Here is a 22,167-nt window from a genome sequence, read left to right on the forward strand (position 1 = left end):
TGTGGTCAGACCAGGGTTGACGTTTACGCAGTATCAGCATGGATGAGTTGATAGCTCAGTTTGTTTGGGCCCAACAAGCACAACAGGACATTCAGGAACCAACGCTGGAAGAACAGCGTCTAAAGAATGTCCGCAAGCTGCGAGGAGAAACGCAGACCGAGTCGCATCAAGCTAACGACATCGAGACCTACTTCTGCACATTCGAATGGACAGCACTCCGGGAAGGATGGCCCAAGGTGAAGTTGGCAAGTCTGCTGGCCCCGTTTCTGTCTGGAGATGCTCAAAAGACATATTATGACCTCAACACCGAACAGGCGGATATCTCCGACTGTCTCAAGAGGGAGGTACTCAGACGCTACGGGTACAGCCTGGCCCATTGGGCCCAACTGGTCCACAACTGGAGGTTCGTGGCTGAAGCTTCCCCCCGAGCCCAGATGAGCGACCTACTGTGCATCACCAGGGCATGGCTCCTAACAAACGTAGCCATCCCCGTTATCAACAAAGTGGTTATGGATCGCTTCTTACGGGCGCTACCTCACGACATGAAGAGGGCGGCAAGCCTACGTATGCCCCAGACCTTGGACGACCTCTTGGGAGCCGTGGAGATGCACCAGAATACTGAGGCCCTGCTGAAGGGGACGCAGGCCAAGTCCGAGAGCCGTCGGTGGGGACGAAAGGACAACCCCACCACGTACTCCCCAATCTGACAGTCAGGCGGGCTAAAGGACTGCAGACCCACGGAGAGACAGCCGAGGCAGAGTCCACCTGCTGCAGACAACCTTAGGTGGACGGAGACCAAAGGAGGTGATTTGAGTGTGGCGCCCGGGGGCACCTCACATGGAGTTGCCCGGGTCGAGAAGAGTTGATGCCATCAGCTGGCCCAGAAGACAAGCTGGGCGCAGGAGTAAACTATGTCATCTTCTGTTGGGCCCACGGCGAACGACTAGCACCCACGGTCCCGGTGAAAGTCGCTGGTCACGAACCCCACACTCTGTTGGATTCCGGGAGTGTGGTAACGCTCGTACAAATGCCGGTGACCGACGAGAGCGGGGACGGACCGTCGCACGCGGCCCGGAAGCAAGCGGTTGCCAACCCCGTGTCTACGGATCCGAAGTTGGGGTCCGAGGGGCGCCGGAACCAACCTCACCTGGTGAACAACCAGAGGAGGGTTGTAGGTAGTGATAGGTTGCTACCAGATAGACTTACTCACAGTCTGCTAGAATTGAGGGGCTCGGTGTTCTACCCCAGAGACAGCATTCCCCGGTGCCCAGAAAGCAGCAATCCGGAAGAGGTCTCCTGGAGGAGAACTGTTTCTTTTTCTTTATTGTTTTAAATAAACACCCTTAACTGAGGTGTGTCAATGTCTGATTTGTGTAAAAGTCTAGATCAAACCCCCTGGTCTGCCACAGTAAATACACTGCTCAAAAAAATAAAGGGAACACTAAAATAACACATCCTAGATCTGAATGAATGAAATATTCTTATTAAATACTTTTTTCTTTACATAGTTGAATGTGCTGACAACAAAATCACACAAAATGTATCAATGGAAATCAAATTTATCAACCCATGGAGGTCTGGATTTGGAGTCACACTCAAAATTAAAGTGGAAAACCACACTACAGGCTGATCCAACTTTGATGTAATGTCCTTAAAACAAGTCAAAATGAGGCTCAGTAGTGTGTGTGTCCTCCACGTGCCTGTATGACCTCCCTACAACGCATGGGCATGCTCCTGATGAGGTGGCGGATGGTCTCCTGAGGGATCTCCTCCCAGACCTGGACTAAAGCATCCGCCAACTCCTGGACAGTCTGTGGTGCAACGTGGCGTTGGTGGATGGAGCGAGACATGATGTCCCAGATGTGCTCAATTGGATTCAGGTCTGGGGAACGGGCGGGCCAGTCCATAGCATCAATGCCTTCCTCTTGCAGGAACTGCTGATACACTCCAGCCACATGAGGTCTAGCATTATCTTGCATTAGGAGGAACCCAGGGCCAACTGCACCAGCATATGGTCTCACAAGGGGTCTGAGGATCTCATCTCGGTACCTAATGGCAGTCAGGCTACCTCTGGCGAGCACATGGAGGGCTGTGCGGCCCCACAAAGAAATGCCACCCCACACCATGACTGACCCACCGCCAAACCGGTCATACTGGAGGATGTTGCAGGCAGCAGAACGTTCTCCACGGCGTCTCCAGACTCTGTCACGTCTGTCACATGTGCTCAGTGTGAACCTGCTTTCATCTGTGAAGAGCACAGGGCCCCAGTGGCGAATTTGCCAATCTTGGTGTTCTCTGGCAAATGCCAAACGTCCTGCACGGTGTTGGGCTGTAAGCACAACCCCCACCTGTGGACGTCGGGCCCTCATACCACCCTCATGGAGTCTGTTTCTGACCGTTTGAGCAGACACATGCACATTTGTGGCCTGCTGGAGGTCATTTTGCAGGGCTCTGGCAGTGCTCCTCCTGCTCCTCCTTGCACAAAGGCGGAGGTAGCGGTCCTGTTGCTGGGTTGTTGCCCTCCTACGGCCTCCTCCACGTATCCTGATGTACTGGCCTGTCTCCTGGTAGCGCCTCCATGCTCTGGACACTACGCTGACAGACACAACAAACCTTCTTGCCACAGCTCGCATTGATGTGCCATCCTGGATGAGCTGCACTACCTGAGCCACTTGTGTGGGTTGTAGACTCCGTCTCATGCTACCACTAGAGTGAAAGCACCGCCAGCATTCAAAAGTGACCAAAACATCAGCCAGGAAGCATAGGAACTGGGAAGTGGTCTGTGGTCACCACCTGCAGAACCACTCCTTTTTTGGGGGTGTCTTGCTAATTGCCTATAATTTCCACCTGTTGTCTATTACATTTGCACAACAGCATGTGAAATTTATTTTCAATCAGTGTTGCTTCCTAAGTGGACAGTTTGATTTCACAGAAGTGTGATTGACTTGGAATTACATTGTGTTGTTTAAGTGTTCCCTTAATTTTTTTGAGCAGTGTATATATATTCAGTTGCTGTGTACATTACAACTGTGGAAAAACTATAAAAAGTATTGAATTATGTTTTATATAATTACAAGATATCAATGAATAGTAGGTACAACCAAGTGAATGAAAACATATCTAATTATCATTGACAAATAATGACTACAGTCTATTGGGAGAGAGGAATCGTAGCAGCATTACCTGCTACTGGACACATTAGTGATCTCTGGGAAAGAGAGTTCCAAAAGGACCTGCTCCTGCTCATCCACAAAATAGACCCCGGTCCAGTTCACCGCCACAATGACGTCATTCTTAGGCAGGCTGGGCCCTGACGGGTTCAAAAGTGACTTAGATGTCATTTCAACCTACATTTAGTCATGATATTATGGATACGATACAGGTATTTCACAGAAATATCATTAGTGTTACATCCATTGCACTACATTGGCCATAAATATCAACAGACTTACCTGAAAATTTGAAGGCCTCGTAGAAGCGTGAGAAGAGTAAAGGCCACTTGAAACGAGCAAAGTCAACCACATCTTCCTTCACCCTCTGAGGGTCCAACCTCTTCTGGGTGTAGACTCCCTGGGGGAGTGGAGGGGTTAGCGAGACTATTTGAGAACTGTGTGTGAGAGGGTGTGTACTGTTCATAGGACAATATAGTCAAGTTGTAGTGGTAAAAAACAAAGGTGGGTAAACACTGAATGCCGATTGAGATGACGGGTGACGATTAACATAAAAGCTAATTCAGAAACTATAATTTGGCTCAGTAGATGTTTAAATGCTATTCACTGTGGAAACAGCATTTATGCATGTTTACCCTCCACTACATCCCTGAACATAATGATGAATAGTTCGTAGGACAAAGAGCATGAGACAGGCACTGAAACTGATTTTGGGTCCGAAAGTGAAAGGCGCTGAAACTGATCCTTGGGGTACACCTACCTTTTTGTGGGCGGCGACAACTAGCTGGGCCCACTTGTCATTGGTCTTGGCAGAGCTGATTTCGCGGTCAGGGATGTAGGATGGGATGAGGTTGAGGAGGCGCTCCTGGAGAATCCCAGAGCCGTAGTCTATGTAGTACTGCTGAGATGCCAGCTCCGCCAGATCCTCATCCTGAGCGAGAGAGAGGGAAATTGAGAGAGGGAGAGTGGGTAGATGGAGTGGGAGAGAAGGGGAAGGAGCTTTAATACTTTACAAAAACATTAGGCATGAATGTGCTTTCATACTGTACATTAGCATGAAATGAATCTCACATAAAAACGCCATCTCACATAATTCATCAACCTAGCACAGAGAGAGGACGAGTGGAAAATAGACCAATAGACTAAAAATAACTATAGTTCTGAAATTCCCTAAATCTGACCCCCCCACACTAACCTCTCTCCTCATACATGCCTTCATCCCTCTGCCCTTATGCCCCACTAACCCTCTCGCAGCGGTACTCGCCGAACTTGACCCCACGGACTGTCTGCTGGTAGATGAGGTTGGTGGCCACGCTGTCTTCGCCAGGATTGTGCCAGGGAGTGAAGATCTCCTTCCTGAAGAACAGGCGCCATGGGGCATTCCTCTCCTGGGCTCCCTGCTCCTTGGCGTACTGCTCACACTGCGACACAGCGTCCATCACATGGTCGCTGCTGCTCCCCAATGAGGATACCTGGGGGGATGGATCGACATTTGACATTGGGCTCGATAGCTTCTCAAACAAGTTTGTGACCGTGTGTGTATGTATGAATGAGTGAAAGTGAGTGAGTGAATGCGTGGCTGCATGTATACGTGTGTGTGAGGTCCAGTCAAGTACCTTGTCGAACAGGGCGATGTAGAGGGAGAAACCGAAGCGGTCTTGGAGGCTGATTTTGTCTGCCAGGGCATTACATAGCTCGCTGGCCGTGGTGGCTGAGTCGGTCAGCAGGGTCTTAGTGGTACCATCCATGAAGGTTACCGGTAACATGATGGGCTTCTTCGACTTAGTGGCCTGAAAGCGAGGGATGATTATTTTGGATTAAAAAACAACTCCAGGCTAAACTTGAAAGTCTAAGATACAAGATAGAAAGTATGTAGAAATGACCTATACTGTATATCTGGTAATAACTGCCCTTTTTCTGGCATGCAAATTGATTTCAATTAACAAAAAATCTGCGCCGCTCCCCGAAAGCATTATCTGTATTTAGGTCTCGGGCCAAGACGTCATAGCAGTCGAAAGCAGAATATGATGGTAGAGGAATAATGGCAGACACGTGAGTGGAACGAAGCTTCCTCTAGAGGCCTAGACACTGATTTAAGGTCAGTTTTGCCCCTAATAATCAGGTTTAGAACTTCCCCCGTGGTTCAATTATCTTAGATCTTTGCGTACCTGCAGCTCGAGCCAAGATGGCGGCTGGGTTCTGGTGCGATTCACAAAGGTCCTCCTCAACCTCTCCTCGCAGTATGGAGCGTAGCCTGGCGGACCACTGATCATGAATGTACGCAAATACTGAAGGAAAGAAAGGAAGGGGGGAGAGAGAAAGGGGAGAGAGGGGGGAGAGTGTCAGGGGGTAAAGTTTACATCAATGAGACATTCTGGGGCATATTCAGTGGATCCACTTCGAATTCAACAGAAATTGGCCTAGACAGATTTGAGTGGTGTGTGTTTGTAAGTGAGTATGTGCGTGTGTGCATGTGTGTGTGTGTTCGCACACATGTGTATGAACACATGTGTGTATACGCTGTGTGTGTGTTATCAAAAAGACAAGGATCTTACTTTGACAAACTTCTCAGAGGGAGCGAAGCAGCCAGCGCAGAGAGAGAGCAGGATCCAACCACGGGCATGGCTACTCTTTGACGGGTTCTGGGTCAGCTGCTTGCAGATCTGACAGTAGATCTCATCTCTGGTGAAGGACACAACAGCCAGCCAATCACAACCACCATCAGATCATGAGCAGCAAAAACCACAAGCCAATCACACGGACCATAAGTAGTAAGTCAGAACCAGGACACATACTGATGATGTTTAGTGTCCCCATATCCAAACTAGCATACCACTCAGAATACAAGTCCAATACATTACTTAAATCTTTTTTTGTGACGGGTGAAAACAAAATGGTGGAAGCTCAGATCATAAATGAAGGAAGGGAGCATGGAGAGGACAGATTGATAGGTCACCTGAGGGCGGGCCTTAGGATGCCGTTGCCAATGATAAAGTGAAGCTTCTCCAGGTTGGATGTGGGCCGGTCCTCCAGCATGCTGTTCCCCTGTAGGCTGTAATCGCCGTCAGTCAAACGCCGGGTCACCTATAGAGGAGAAAGAGGCGAGGCCAACAGGGAACAGTCATGTCATTGGTGATTCCTTCCATTCTGTAAGTTATTGGTATTGGTAAATGCTGAGTTGGCATCGGGGTTTGAATTACAGGGGTGCCCAGAGATTCTGAACACTCCTATAACAAATCAGATGACCCCATATAATCTGTCAAATATTAGCATGGGCATATCCATAAGCAGTAACACGAATGTTGGTCTAACCCACCATCTTTGGGATTGTGTGGCTCAGTTGGTGGTAGCATGACGCTGCTAACTGATATATATTATTATAATATACTGTATATTATGATGATAGCTATAATGAGACAAACCTCCTCAGTGATTTTGGACTTCCTCTTCAAGGTGAGAGAGACCAGCTTGTGTCTCACACTGTTCTTCTTCTGCCCACCACCTTCAATGGAGCTGTTCTGTAAGAGGGAGAGAGGGGTGTAGATGAGCTTTATGTTGTCTGTCTGGTCTGTCCGTCTGTGTCCTGGATGGCATACACAAAAAAATCCACCCATTCTACCAACGCCCTCCTGCTAATCTCCTTAACCGCTCCCTTAGACCAGTGTTTCTCAAACCCTGGTCCTGGGGACCCAAAGGGGTGCACCAACGTACCTGACTCCAATAATCAAAGGCTTGATAAGTTAATTAGTTGAATCAGGTGTCTGAGTGCTAGGGCAAAACCCAAAATGGACACACCTATGGATCCCCAGGACCAGGATTGAGAAACACTGACTTAGGCCTAATTTTACCTTACATAAGTAAACAATACAAGAATGCAATTAGCAACACAACTACGCCATTTTACGTGGCTTATTGCGTTCTTATGTTGCGTATTTGTGTTGTTGTATAAAATAGGCTTCAAACACTTCCTATTACGTTCTCCCTCCAAGTCACATCTTCTCCTGTCCCATTTTACTCTGAATACCTCAAAAGCACACTTTACTACTCCTCCCCCGACTCAACTCCACATCCTCTCAGGTCCTCCCTTTCTCCCCTGCTCTGCCCACCCTGCTCTTCCCACCTACATTCGATCCCTTCCCTTCTCTCTACTCCCCTCTCTCACCAAGGTTTGGGGGAAGGGAAGTTGATCCTGGATCTGTACCTACGGGAAGCGTCACTCCAGAGCTCCCCCTCACCTCTCCCTCCACAGTCTGGAGCTCCTGCAGCTCTCTCTTGTAGAACCTCTTTCTTCCTCTTTCCCCTTCCTCTCTCCCTTCCCTCACCTCTAACTCCACAGTCTGGAGCTCCTGCAGCTCTCTCTTGTAGGACCTCTTTTTTTCTCTCTCCCTTCCCTCACCTCTCCCTCCACAGTCTGGAGCTCCTGTAGTTCTCTCTTGTAGGTCCTCTTGCCCAGCGTCTCGTAGATCTTGGTCATGACAGGGATTTTCTCAGAGCCGTCAATGATGGCGATGTGGTACTTGGGCTCGGGCAGGTCCCCCATGAACCTCAGCACTGTGATCCACACTGCCAGCGCTGCCTGGGGGGGGGGGGGGGGGGGGGGGGGGCATGATTACATGCAGTCTGTAGACTAAAACTGACAGCAATCTTTGGTTTTGTTTGGCTGGCTGCGGTCACATGCTAACATTAGTATGCTTGTCCAAAAAACAATTTGATATCCCCCAAATTAGCATGTTCTTAATTTTCTGCCAATCATCTTTGAAAAGGAAAAGGCACAACACTTGCTGGCCATTAAAAACAAATTGTTTTATTTAAGCGAAGTCACAAAAAAAAGCTTGACATTTCGGTCATCAACGGCCTTCATTAGAACCAGATGAAGGCCATTGAGGGATGAAATGTGAAGCTTTAGTGGAACTGACAGCGTTTAACTTTTTATTTAACCTTTATTTAACTAGGCAAGTCAGTTATGAACAAATGCTTATTTTACAATGACTGCCTACCCCGGCCAAACCCTCCCCTAACCCGGCCGACACTGGGCCAATTGTGAGCCGCCCTATGGGACGGCCGGTTGTGATACAGCCCGGGATCGAACCAGGGTATGTAGTGATGCCTCTAGCACTGAGATGCAGTGCCTTAGACCGCTGCACAACTCGGGAGCCTAATTTATGCTTCAAAACCAACTTTATAAGAGGTTTTAAAAATAGGTTATATTGACTCAAAATTCCATGACATATGTAACAGTATAAACTTTACGTCGTCCCCTCGCCCCGACACGGGCTCGAACCAGGGACCCTCTGCACACATCAACAACGGTCACCCACGAAGCAGCGTTACCCATCGCTCCACAAAGGCCGCGGCCCTTGCAGAGCAAGGGGCAACACTACTTAAGTCTCAGAGCAAGTGATGTAACTGATTGAAACGCTACTAGCGCGTACCCGCTAACTAGCTAGCCATTTCACATCCGTTACACTCACCCCCCTTTCAACCTCCTCCTTTTCCGCAGCAACCAGTGATCCGGGTCAACAGCATCAATGTAACAGTATAACTTTAAACCGTCCCCTCGCCCCGACACGGGCGCGAACCAGGGACCCTCTGCACACATCAACAACGGTTGCCCACGAAGCACGGTCGTTACCCATCGCTCCACAAAGGCCGAGGCCCTTGCAGAGCAAGGGGAAACCCTACTTAAGTCTCAGAGCAAGTGACGTAACTGATTGAAATGCCACTAGCGCGTACCCGCTAACTAGCTAGCCATTTCACATCCGTTACACATACAGTAATGCATTGTTGGCAGAATAGATGGACGCAGTTCAATGAATGATTAATATAATTCACCAATACATTTCTTGGTAGTTAAAAAAATATTGCTATCAGGTTGTAAATCACAGCTGGGCTGGTACATTGTTTGCTGCCTGCATCCATTCTGGATGCACCGTTTCAGTTTCAATGACTCAGTATGTTGAACAAAAATGGATGACTTGTAATTAAGGCCAGGAATGTCAATACAATCAAACTAGCAAGGGCAATGATCACAAGTCAGTCATAACGTGGCTAATAGGCTAGCGCACATGTGTCAAACACAAGGCTTGCCGGCCGAATAGGACACACAAGCGAGTATAAATGAGTCAACATTTGAGTTATTTACTTTAGGAAATTACAGCCTGATGCGCTCGCATCGGTGTATTCAACTTCAATTGCGCTGCTTTCGTGTGTCCAGCGGAGGGAAGGTGTACCGACACATTCCACAGTCCTAGCTAGGCTACTAAAATGTTGCAGTCTGGCTTCGGTTTTTAAAGCTTGGCAATGAACAACCAAAAAACAAAACCTGCAACAAAACAACATGCAAGGAGAAACATGTAGGACTACTAAAGCAACATTTGAGCAGTAGTCTAGGTTGGCTACTCAACTACAAAAACAATGGAGTACACCCATACAGCTGCATTTAACCGCACAAGTGATCCGTGATATACAGATTGTTAAACAACCATCATTGGCCACTTTAATAAATGGAACACTAGTCACTTTAATAATGGCACTTTTAAGAATGTTTACATATCTCGCATTACTTATCTCATATGTATATACTGTATACTATCATCAAGTTTGCGGATGACACTACAGTGGTAGGCTTGATTACCAACAACGACGAGACGGCCTACAGGGAGGAGGTGAGGGCCCTCGGAGTGTGGTGTCAGGAAAATAACCTCACACTCAACGTCAACAAAACAAAGGAGATGATTGTGGACTTCAGGAAACAGCAGAGGGAGCACCCCCCTATCCACATCGACGGGTCAGTAGTGGAGAAGGTGGAAAGTTTTAAGTTCCTCGGTGTACACATCACGGACAAACTGAATTGGTCCACCCACACAGACAGCGTTGTGAAGAAGGCGCAGCAGCGCCTCTTCAACCTCAGGAGGCTGAAGAAATTCGGCTTGTCACCAAAAGCACTCACAAACTTCTACAGATGCACAACCGAGAGCATCCTGTCGGGCTGTATCACCGCCTGGTACGGCAACTGCTCTGCCCACAACCGTAAGGCTCTCCAGAGGGTAGTGAGGTCTGCAGAACGCATCACCGGGGGCAAACTACCTGCCCTCCAGGACACCTACACCACCCGATGTCACAGGAAGGCCATAAAGATCATCAAGGACAACAACCACCCAAGCCACTGCCTGTTCACCCCGCTATCATCCAGAAGGCGAGGTCAGTACAGGTGCATCAAAGCAGGGACCGAGAGACTGAAAAACAGCTTCTATCTCAAGGCCATCAGACTGTTAACCAGCCACCACTAACATTTAGCGGCCGCTGCCAACATACTGACTCAACTCCAGCCACTTTAAAAATGGGAATTGATGGAAATTATGTAAAAATGTACCACTAGCCACTTTAAACAATGCCACTTAATATAATGTTTACATACCCTACATTACCCATCTCATATGTATATGTATATACTGTACTCTATATCATCTACTGCATCTTGCCATCTTTATGTAATACATGTACCACTAGCCACTTTAAACTATGCTACTTTATGTTTACATACCCTACAGTACTCATCTCATATGTATATACCGTACTCTATACCATCTACTGCATCTTGCCTATGCCGTTCTGTACCATCACTCATTCATATATCTTTATGTACATATTCTTTATCCCTTTACACTTGCGTGTATAAGGTAGTAGTTGTGGAATTGTTAGGTTAGATTACTTGTTGTTATTACTGCATTGTCGGAACTAGAAGCACAAGCATTTCGCTACACTCGCATTAACATCTGCTAACCATGTGTATGTGACTAATAAAATTTGATTTGATTTGATTACTACACTATCTCTTCTATACTATCTGTTGCATCTTAGCTGCTCTGTAATTACTCATCCATATATTTTATATTTATATATTCTTATCCCATTCCTTTACTAGATTGTGTGCATTAGGTTTTGTTGTGGAATTGTTAGATATTATCTGTTAGATACTGCTGCACTGTTGGATCTAGAAGCATAAGCATTTTGCTACACTCGCAATAACATCTCCTAACCATGTGTATGTGACCAATACCATTTGATTTGAAGTGCAGAAAAAGGTAAAATATGTTTTAAGTTTAAATGGTACAACAACCTATAGCTATTTGGAGTTACTAAATACTTCTGATCAGGGTCACAGCATATTATGCACATCTGCAAGCATAGCAGCAAGGTTGGACAAATATCTTATTTTGTTTTAATAGTGTAACGACCCTGGGTTTATAAGCGTGAATATCGAGTCTGCCGCTCGAGCATGCTTTTGCGGCACAGTCGATAGCAATGTAATGAAACAGCAAGGAGCAGGTCTCGAACCCTCGACCTTCGAGCCAGGGCGCACTATCGTGTCGAGCCCAGACACGATATCCGCGCTTATAAACCCAGGGTCGTTACAATATTAAAACAAAATAAAATATTTGTCCAGCCTTGCTGCTATGCTTGCAGATGTGCATAATATGTTAAAATGCTATACACAGAATCCTATGTAGGCGGACATTATAAAGGGCTATATTCTTTTTAACAGAACAATGGCCAGTTTGCATCGCAGTTGTGTGTTATTTTGTAAAACAAATAGGTTAAGTCTGGCCTTGATGTGTTTTTTTTTATATGGCCCGTGCTCTGATTGAGTTTGACACCCCTGGGCTAGCGTATCTATTTATGTCTTTAGCTATTTATTTAGCATTCTAAAAACACGGAGCCTAATGTTAACTAGCTAGCTGCTGGGAGGTAATGTTAGCTAGCCAGCTGCTGGGAGAATATCATGATGTCATTGGAGGGGTGGGTGAGTGACCAACTTTTTTCCCTCATATAGCTTTTTGGTGGCTACAGCTAAAGATGCAGGTGTCATTTGGTTAAGTAAACTCACCCCATTCCGTACAAATGTGCGTAACCGCGACATTCGAACGAGGCTACAAAGAAAACTAATGCGACTGTAGCGACTGTGTTGACTTCAAAATCGGGGGTGTGAACTAGGTTTCTATTCAAGCGTTGATCGACATGGTAATGGATCTATAGTATTGGAGAAAAGTTGAAAAAACTGACCCTCCGTTACATCTTGACGTGTCATGCCGTAACGTACAGCACGCATAAAGCAACTATTTCTGTCTTACAATCTCTCTCCACCAGGTGTAGCACTTCTCTCATCGTTTAAAAACAAGAAATGGACAGTGACGAGGGTAAAGGGGGATACCTAGTCATTTTTTTCATCATCATTGCATGCGATCATCATTCTCAAAGCCTCTGTTTACTTCTAAGATCACATTAGCACCGCCCTAAAAACCAGATTCAAATTCAAAGTATGTAATGACACATTATATAAACTCTTTATAGTGTATTATTTACATTTTAGAGGCGATAAGGTGATAAGTTGGACAGATCAAGTGAAAAAAGCAATTTTCCCACACGACATCTGTCCTTCTCACTATAACGCATTAGTTTCGCTTCCCCACCCGCCATTTTTAAAAAGACCCGACGGGGCTCATTGCCTGCTTGAATTATGCAGAAACGGGCAGTGTTTAGGTCATGTAATTGATTTTGTTGGAAAGGGGAGAAATTGTGCTTTACAATGGTATTGACATTACAGTTGATCTGGAAGTATTACGTTTTGGGGCGCTAAAATAAGGGCAATTGTACAGACCAAGGCGATGTACGAGTTTACGTTAGTTAGCAAGAAATGTGAATCTCTTTCCTAGCTAGCTAGCTATGCTGAACTTGAACGACTTATCCACAGTTAGCATATCTCTTAGTTGTCAATCAAATGTATTTGGCATTGATCAAATGTGCGGGCAGGCAAGTTCCCATTCAGTTGTCAAAACGTGGGTTGGTACAAGCATGCATTATCAGGCAAGCTGCAGAAGGATGAGTAGGCTACTATTCCCCATCTTATCAGTGCAATTTTTCACGGCCAACTAGCTGAAAAAGTTTGAGAGGGTTTATCTAATGTTCCCTTGTTGGATTTTAGCTAATCTCAGTCTGGATAGCCTTAGTTGTTGCTCTTTTTGATGTGCTTAGGCAACTGAGGGAGAGAGATCCTACCTTTTCATGATTGTTTGAACAATAGGACTGTGAAGTTCCCAAATGTCTCCCGTGGTATTTACATATTTGCAGAAATCCATTCAGGTGGCTTTTGGCGAATGCATTCTAAAGTCGTGCTGTTGCTACTGCCTGTAAAAACACAGTCCAGTTTAAATTGAATGATGGCAGGCCTGTGTGGCAAATGGCTTATTAGCATATCGGCCTACTGTAGCTCTGATTGGCTATGGCACCGGTCTTCATACTCTGGTCCTGGACAAGACGGATGTTTTTATAAAATGTTAATTACTGCAGTTTCTATTAATTGTCCAAAAGCACAGCCGCTTACCCACTCTATATTGCTACAGACTTTTCACAAATGCTTTACTCTACATCATTCCCAAACATTCTATGAATTTCTGACAAGTGCTGGCTTGTCAGAAAATGTAAAACAAGGTAATCTTTCTGGGGGTGTATATGAACAGATTTGAATAAGATTTAATGATGCTAAAACGCTGTCAGTTCCACTTTAAATAAAACTGAGTTTTTAAAGGTGAGCGAGTGTTTGTAACGGCAGTCCTCCTCCTCTTCATCCGAAGAGGAGGAGTAGTGATCGAACCAAGGCGCAGCGTAGTGCAATGACATAATTTATTGAACACGACGAAAAAAAAAAAAACTAAACGACGAACTTACATATAACGTGAAGAACGCAAAGAACAGGAACAGACTACATAAAACGAACAAACCGCAAACAGTCCCGTATGGTGCAAACATATACACAGACACAGGAGACAACCACCCACAACGAACACTGTGAAAACGCCTACCTAAATATGACTCTTAATTAGAGGAACGCCAAACACCTGCCTCTAATTAAGAGCCATACCAGGCAACCCAATAAACCAACATAGAAACAGAAAACATAGAAATGCCCACCCAAACTCACGTCCTGACCAACTAACACATACAACTAACAGAAAACAGGTCAGGAACGTGACATAGTTGCGCCTTTTCAATGATAATCTATTTCTGTGGTCGCACCTCGACTCACATTGGTTGAGCGCCCTCCACTTCTTTCCCGCCCAAATAATCTTAAACAGTGGTCACCAAGCGGTTGATCGATCTCAAAGGCATTCTTAGTCGATCACCAAACATTTCTGTAAAAAACCCAACGATAAAGCCTTGCGTTGTTATTTTTCTTTATTTGTTTTGCGCTGTTGGTGGTAGGTGCACTTGATTAAGCAGCCCTAGCGCCGGGAATGCAAAGTGTTTCCATTTTGAACCATTTCATATGTCTGAAGCTAGAACTCTGCCTATCGGGCAGGCCCATAGAGCAAACCAAAGTGCACTTATAGGCCTATCGCTAGACAGTAAGATAGCTTAGATCACCGGGGCTACACAGTTTCCTAACGCCATAGACCACTTGTAAAACTCATTCCATGGAGGGCCGAGTGTCTGCAGGTTTTTGCTCCTCCCATGTACTTGATTGATGAATTAAGGTCACAAATTAGTAAGGAACTCCCCACATCTGGTTTTCTAGGACTTAATTGAAAGAAAATAGGCTGTAAAAATAATCCTTGAATGCACAGCAAAGTGATCATTTAAGATTTCAAAACCATGACTAGAGAGAGACTAAACGAATACAGCAAAGAACTGTGGTTTTTAAGTAAGTTCATGTTTAAGTTGTTATTCAGCACTGTCAACACCTTGTTCAACATTTTTATAAGCCATAAAATGCACTTTCTCCCAACTTACACTCACACTGGCTGCAACAACCAGTATAGCAGGGTTTCAATAAGCTTGTGTTGTTATTATTTGCGGGTTGTGTCTCTTTAAATCAAGGAAAATTTACCTTTCTCTGATCATAGGAGTAACAACATGAATTGGTGCATGAGGCTGAAATAATGCAGTGCCACTTAAGTTTCGCCATCAGCTGGAAGACTGTGTCCCCTTTTCTCAACAGAGGGAGGGAAAGAGGAGGGAAGGTGAGTCAGGTTAGAGGCGGCCTCACGCTGCTCCCTCCCGTCAGACTGACCGCCAGATGCAGGCTATCAGTCCAGTAAAAAAAAAGCGAATTATTATGTTCACTCTGCTGTACAAGTAATACCACACATGATCTATTACAAGTGTGATCAAACAGGCAAAACGTCAGTATAGAGACAAAGTGGAGTTGCAATTCAATGGCTCAGACACGAGATGTATGTATTTAAAACCAGCCACATCGCGGACACTGATGTCTTGCTTCCGGACAAGCTAAACACATTCTTTGTCCGCTTTGAGGATAACACAGTGACGCCGACGTGAGTAAGACATTTAAACGTGTTAACCCTTGCAAGGCTGCCTGTCTAGGCGGCATCCCTAGCCGCATCCTCAGAGCATGAGCAGACCAGCTGGCTGGTGTTTTTACGGACATATTCAATCGCTCCCTATCCCAGTCTGCTGTCCCCACATGCTTCAAGATGGCCACCATTGTTCCTGTACCAAAGAATTCAAAGGTAACTGAACTAAATGACTATCGCCCCGTAGCACTCACTTCTGTCATCATGAAATGCTTTGAGAGATTATTCAACGATCATATCACCTTACATGCCACCCTAGACCCACTTCAATTCGATTAAAGCCCCAACAGGTCCACAGACGATGTAATCGCCATCACACTGCCCTATCCCATCTGGACAAGAAGAATACATATGTAAGAATGCTGTTCATTGACTACAACTCACCATTCAACACCACAGTACCCTCTAAGCTCATCATTAAGCTCGAGGCCCTGGGTCTGAACCTCTCCCCGTGCAATTGGGTCCTGGACTTCCTGACGGACCGCCCCCAGGTGGTGAAGGTAGGAAACGATACCTCCACTTTGCTGATCCTCAATACTGGGGCCCCACAAGGGTGTGTGCTCAGCCCCCTCCTGTACTTCCTGTTCACCCATGACTGTGTGGCCAAGCACGCCTCCAACTCAATCATCAAGATTGCAGATGACACAGCAGTAGTAGGCTTGATTACCAACAACAGCGAGACAGCCTATAGGGAGGAGGTGAGGGCTCTGGGAATGTGGTGCCAGGAAAACAACCTGTCACTCAACGTCAACAAAACAAAGGAGATGATCGTGGACTTCAGGAAACAGCAGAGGGAGCACCCCCCTATCCACATCAACGGGACAGCAGTGGAGAAGGTGGGAAGTTTTAAGTTCCTTGGCGTACACATTACGGATAAACTGAAATGGTCCACCCACACAGACAGTGTGGTGAAGAACCTCAGGAGGCTGAAGAAATTTGGCTTGTCACCTAAAATACTCACAAACTTTTACAGTTTACAATTGAGAGCATCCTGTCGGGCTGTATCACCGCCTGGTACGGCAACTGCACCGCCCACAACAGCATCGGTGGCAGACTACCTGCCCTCCAAGAAACCTACAGCACCCGATGTCACAGGAAGGCCAAAAAGATCATCAAGGATATCAACCACCTGAGCCACGGCCTGTTCACCCCGCTATCATCCAGAAGGTGAGGTCAGTACAGGTGCATCAAAGCGGGGACCGAGAGACTGAAAAACAGCTTCTATCTCAAGGCCATCAGACTGTTAAATAGCCATCACTAGCACAGAGAGGCTGCTGCCTATACACACAGACTTGAAACCATTGGCCACTTTAATAAATGGAACACTAGTCACTTTAATAATCTCACTTTAATAATGTTAACATATCTTGCAATACTCATCTCATATGTATATACTGTATTCTATACTGTTCTACTGTATCTTAGTCTATGCTGCTCTGACATTGCTCGTCCAAATATTTAAATATTCTTAATTCCATTTCTTTACTTAGATTTGTGTGTATATGTTGTGAAATTGTTAGATATTACTTGTTAGCTGCACTATCGGAACTAGAAGCTCAAGCATTTCGCTACACCCGCAATAACATCTGCTAAACACGTGTATGTGACGAATAAAATTTGATTTGATATACCAACAATCTTGAAATATAATTTCAAAATGGTCTGGAACAACAACATTGGCAGGGCAATTCAAGCAAAGCCAACATGCAGTGATTATGTATTAGGCCTATAGCCTAGTGCACAAACCTCATTGCTACAGAGCAGTTTTTAATTGGTTAATGTTTCATGGACTTATGTTTTTTAGGTCATGTTTCAAAAAAATTCTGAGCGGTTGATCTCAGATTGTATTTTGTCCCAGAAAGTTATCACTTATCTAAATGTGTCTGAAATTGATTGTGTAACTCCATGAAGATTTGTGCAGGAAATGTAAACATGCTAATTCTGGGGGATATTAATAATTAATTTGTAAAGGGGGTAGCTTTTGTGGGGTTGTGTTAATGTTGAATGAGAAACTCATGACTCAGGCTCATGTGAAAAGCTGTAGGACCACAATTGCGAAAACACACGATAGGTCAAAGGTCAAAAGACAGGTCAACTCACCAGCTGGTCGCCCTCGTCCTCGTGGAAGAGCAGCGGCTGTTTGAGCGGGCGCCGCACATAGGTGTGCGTGGTGGTGCCCTGGAAGTAGGTGGCGGCAAACTTAGAGAACTTGTACTCCGACAGGTCTTCTTCCTCGTCGTCAGGCAGAGGGAGAGCCTCGTCCAAGTCCTCCTCCTCCCCCTCGGCCCGTGGAGCCACCTCCAGGTCCTATAACACACCCATGTAAGCAGGCACAGCGACACAGAGGCATGCACGGAGGGAGGGAAGCAGGCACACAGGCATGCAAGGAGGGAGGGAAGCAGGCACAGAGACACAGAGGCATGCATGGAGGCAGGCAGACAGGCAGGTGCACCCACCCACGCACACACACAGACATAGCCTATACACCAAGGCAAACACACACACCTTACATCTACACCCCTACTCACCTCGAAGCCGGCCGGCCCCTGTCCCTCCAGGTTGGGCAGTGCCCCTGTGTTCCCCAGGAAGCCAAACATCTGGTCCACCATGTCTGAGTGGTCCACTGGCTGCTGCCTCTCCCGCTCCACCTGTTGGGTTGAGTTATTAACACAAACAATGTGTTATATGTTTGATATTGTCCAAGGTAGCGCCAGTATGTGTAGCCTGGTCCCAGATTGATCTGTTTGTGCTGTCTTGCCACATCTATGGTCATTGTCACATTACAGTCCATTTTGGTTCATTGACACCAATGCATGAATAAGTGAACATTTGTCTAAAGTAGAAGTTAAGATTCACCTCTAAGTAACCAATTAGCTGCTTCAGATACCTGTTCCACCAGCTCCTTCTTCCGTCGTGCCTCCTCCCGTGCCTCCTTCTCCCTCTGCTCCTCCTGACGGGTCAGCTCGGCCAGGCGCTCCTGGTGACTCCTCTCGGCCTCAGCCCGCGCCCGCCGCGCCGTCATCTGATTCATCAGGCGCTCCTCCTCAGCCAGACGCTGGCCCTCCGCCTCTTGACGCCGCCGGTGCTGAGAAAGGGGCAAGAGTTGTTTAATTACTTACAAAATCTCAAATGTTTTTAAATATTCCTAGATGTCAAAGTAATGTAACAGGAAGTAAACAGGTAACAAAATATTCAGTAAAATGAAAAAGCAGAAGCGAAGGAGCTTAGATAAAATAGCCTTGAGTCCATGAAAGTACAATAATCTAAAGATATCTGTGTGTTTTCAGTCACTCAGTTTCTGCTCTGTTACACTATAGGACATACAGTATGAGTCTTATATTTTGCCCCTCCTGCCTTACTTTAGCCCTGTTGATTTGCTGTGTGTGTGTCTACCTCTGTGTGTATGAGTATGCATGTGAGTAGTGTAATATCTTACCTCTGCCCTGAGTCTCTGGGTAACCCTCCGCGCGATCATGCCCCGGGCGTATGCCTGGATGGTGATCACCGCATGCAGCTGCTGCCAAAAGGACCGCCTCACCATGAAACCACGGCAACGGGCCTGTATTTGGGTGACGCGTGTTTTGGCCAATCGGTAGGTGACAAAAAGTTTCCTTGACCTATAGAGGGCTTGGAGGCGCAGGAAGCCCACTCTCATCTGGATAGGAGACACCAAACACCAATATAACACAAATATAACGTTCTAGCAACATAACTACACCAATATAACACAACAATAACGTTATAGCAACATAACTACAACCCATAACTATGGAACATGCTTTTAAGGAACGCCCAATGAATGTCATTCCTGGCCAGGGATACGTCCAAGTGAACCGTCCAGGAAATGGATGATTGTGAAATGTCAGTAACCATGGCGATAGAGGAACTCACTGCACTGTAGTCCTTCCTGCACCGATAGCCACGCCATGTCTTCTGAATGAGTGTCACTGACCTCCTCACCCTCAGGAAGTTAGTCCTGGAAAACACACAGGGGGGAGAGAGGGAGAGGTGCATATAAAAACATATGATAGCATTCTGTAGTGCTCAACCGCAACATACAGTATGTGCATTAACATGTCCAGTCAATTCAACGGCAGTATCTGAATTAGAATTATTAGGAAGAAAGTTTTTAAAAATGTCCATAAAATATGGATAAACAAAATAAAGTTATCAACTTGAAGAGGATCCTTCACTGCACCACTTCTGCTCTCCACCCCCACCGCCTGTCCCCTCTCCCCCTCCTCACCCTCCCTTCCTCCATTGTTCCCCTCTTCTTCTCCTCCCTCACTCCCCACCTCTGTCCTTTCCCCCTTGTCCCCCACCCCTCCTCCATCTCTCCTTCTCCTCCCTCCTCCTCTCCTCCTGTCTCTCTGTACCCTTCACTTTCAACCCTCCCCTCTCTCCCCTTCTTCCTCACCTTTCCTTCATTCCTCTTACAGCCTTTTGAATAAGGATGACCTTGTCGGTGATGGCCTTGTCCCTCTCTATCTCCAGCTGCATGTCATGGTGGTCCTGAAATGGAGAGGGAGGGGAGGAGCGACATAGAGAGGATAGGGGGGAGAGGAGAGAGAGAGAGAGCATTGTTTTATCGTAATACGTAATTTGTGTAATAATGTAGGTGAAAATATGTTGTTTATCAACCAGATAAGTATGTCGATTTGCAATCTATAAAATCCAGACACCTTGAGAAAGATCTTGGTCTTCCCAATCTGCCAGTCATCATCTCGTCCAAGAACTGCCTCCACTATCTTCTGACATGTCCCTCTCAGGTCCTCCTATGAGAAAACAGCAGGGGATGAATGACACCTCTCTCAACCAATAACCATCCTGAAGTAGAGTAACAGAACATAGTAATATCATTTTCTTATTGGACAAGTCCAGGAGGCCCTCCCTGTTTCAGTCTGGTTTCTTTTATTTGGTGCCTAATCAACAGGGTCCAGCTCTGCTCACCTGTCTGTTTGCAGGTTTGACTCCGGGCATGAGAACGCGGTAGCGGTCTACAAACTCTCCGAAGGTGTATCTGATGGGGTAACCGGCGCGCCTGATACGAATGGTCTCCATCATCCCAGAGTACCTCAGCTGACGCACACACAGCTCCCTGTCAAACAGCTAGATGGACAGACAGACGGACAGAGTTAACAAAGTGAACAGCCGTAAGAGAATGGTAAACGAACATCGTGACACACACAAGCATGGATGCGAACACACACACAAACACACAGATACACAGGCATGTACACACACAGGCAGGTACACACGCACACACACACAAACACACAATATTTCATGCTAGTATGTTCCTCAGGTTGGACTCACCATGGGTTTCTTGAGCTCGTTGGGTTTGATGCAGCGGACGAAGAAAGGCTGGCACGCATTGAGGGTTCTCATCAGCAGCTCCAGAGAACGCTTGAACTGGCTGCTCAGAGTAGGGGACCGCTTCCTGGTCTCCGCCCCCTGCCAAAAACACACACGAACACACACACACATTTACAGTACCAGTCAAAAGTTTGGACACACCTACTCATTCAAGGTTTTTCTTTATTTGTACTATTTTCTAAATTGTAGAATAATAGTGAAGACATCAAAACTATGACTGTTGTTTCTCTTTGCTTATTTGACCTGTTCTTGCCATAATATTGACTTGGTCTTTACCAAATAGGGCTATCTTCTGTATACCATCCCTACCTTGTCACAACACAACTGATTGGCTCAAATGCATTAAGAAGGAAAGAAATTCCACAAATGAACTTTTAAGAAGGCACACTTGTTAATTGAAATGTATTCCAGGTGACTACCTCATGAAGCTGGTTGAGAGAATGCCAAGAGTGTGCAAAGGGTGGCTACTTTGAAGAATCTCAAATCTCTTGTTTAAAAAAATGTTAGTTACTACATGATTCCATATGTGTTGTTTCATGTCTTCACTATTATTCTACAATGTAGAAAATAGTAAAAATAAAGAAAAACCCTTGAATGAGTACTGTATACAGTATACCATACATTTAAATGAACGTTTTACAGCAGGGAATCCTACAGATTGTTTAAATGTAGGTGTAAACTCTAAACGCCACTTTAAATAACAGTGTTTCTCAAATAGTCGGTCAGAACCCCCTGGCGGGTTGTGGCCAGGTCATGCTTGGTTGCAGTGTCAAATGATGTGGCCACAGGATAAAATATTTGAGAATCACTGTTTTAATATTAGTACCACTGGGGTGAAGACTGAAAAGAAAGAGGGACAGAAAGGTTTGAGTTCCACAGAGGATGGATGGATGGAGGGGGTTTTGGGGTAAGCACAATCTACACAAGGTTTGACATTGGTGGCAGCAGTGGGATCTGGGTTTTACCACAGTAGGAATGGCCGTTGTTTACCTTTGGAGGAGGAGTGGTGGGCGGCAGATAGCCACAAAGAAACTGAGGCCAGACAGAAACATAGAACACAACCACAAAGAGAGAAATGGAGAGAATGACAGAGGAAGATTGAGAGACGAAGAGAAGGGAGTGGTGGTATTAGCCATGCCTAATGCTACAGTATGTGAAAGAAGAATAGTAAAGAAGAGAAAGAATCGAGAGTGATCGCTTGATGACATCATCACTGGGAAACAGGAAGCCCCTGACTATGGGCCACAAAA

At 45.9% G+C, this 22,167-nt stretch overlaps 1 protein-coding gene across 1 annotated transcript in view; it reads right to left on the reverse strand.

Annotated features, from left to right (window-relative positions):
- The window catches only part of LOC129868099 (unconventional myosin-VIIa-like), a 67,437-nt gene that overhangs the window by 20,080 nt on the left and 25,190 nt on the right, over window positions 1-22,167 (reverse strand). The window contains exons 15-33 of the mRNA XM_055941736.1: window positions 20,858-20,995; window positions 20,492-20,650; window positions 20,224-20,316; window positions 19,959-20,053; window positions 19,433-19,517; window positions 18,978-19,196; window positions 18,429-18,626; window positions 18,070-18,189; window positions 17,642-17,848; window positions 7,567-7,746; window positions 6,593-6,688; window positions 6,127-6,254; window positions 5,726-5,852; window positions 5,339-5,458; window positions 4,787-4,960; window positions 4,415-4,642; window positions 3,931-4,101; window positions 3,453-3,570; window positions 3,184-3,310 (exon numbers count right to left, since the gene is read on the reverse strand). Coding sequence (XP_055797711.1) covers window positions 3,184-3,310; window positions 3,453-3,570; window positions 3,931-4,101; window positions 4,415-4,642; window positions 4,787-4,960; window positions 5,339-5,458; window positions 5,726-5,852; window positions 6,127-6,254; window positions 6,593-6,688; window positions 7,567-7,746; window positions 17,642-17,848; window positions 18,070-18,189; window positions 18,429-18,626; window positions 18,978-19,196; window positions 19,433-19,517; window positions 19,959-20,053; window positions 20,224-20,316; window positions 20,492-20,650; window positions 20,858-20,995 — 2,783 coding nt within the window. The remainder of the gene's footprint in view (window positions 1-3,183; window positions 3,311-3,452; window positions 3,571-3,930; window positions 4,102-4,414; window positions 4,643-4,786; window positions 4,961-5,338; window positions 5,459-5,725; window positions 5,853-6,126; window positions 6,255-6,592; window positions 6,689-7,566; window positions 7,747-17,641; window positions 17,849-18,069; window positions 18,190-18,428; window positions 18,627-18,977; window positions 19,197-19,432; window positions 19,518-19,958; window positions 20,054-20,223; window positions 20,317-20,491; window positions 20,651-20,857; window positions 20,996-22,167) is intronic.

This window comes from Salvelinus fontinalis, chromosome 13 (assembly GCF_029448725.1).
Source record: "Salvelinus fontinalis isolate EN_2023a chromosome 13, ASM2944872v1, whole genome shotgun sequence".
Taxonomy (NCBI): domain Eukaryota; kingdom Metazoa; phylum Chordata; class Actinopteri; order Salmoniformes; family Salmonidae; genus Salvelinus; species Salvelinus fontinalis.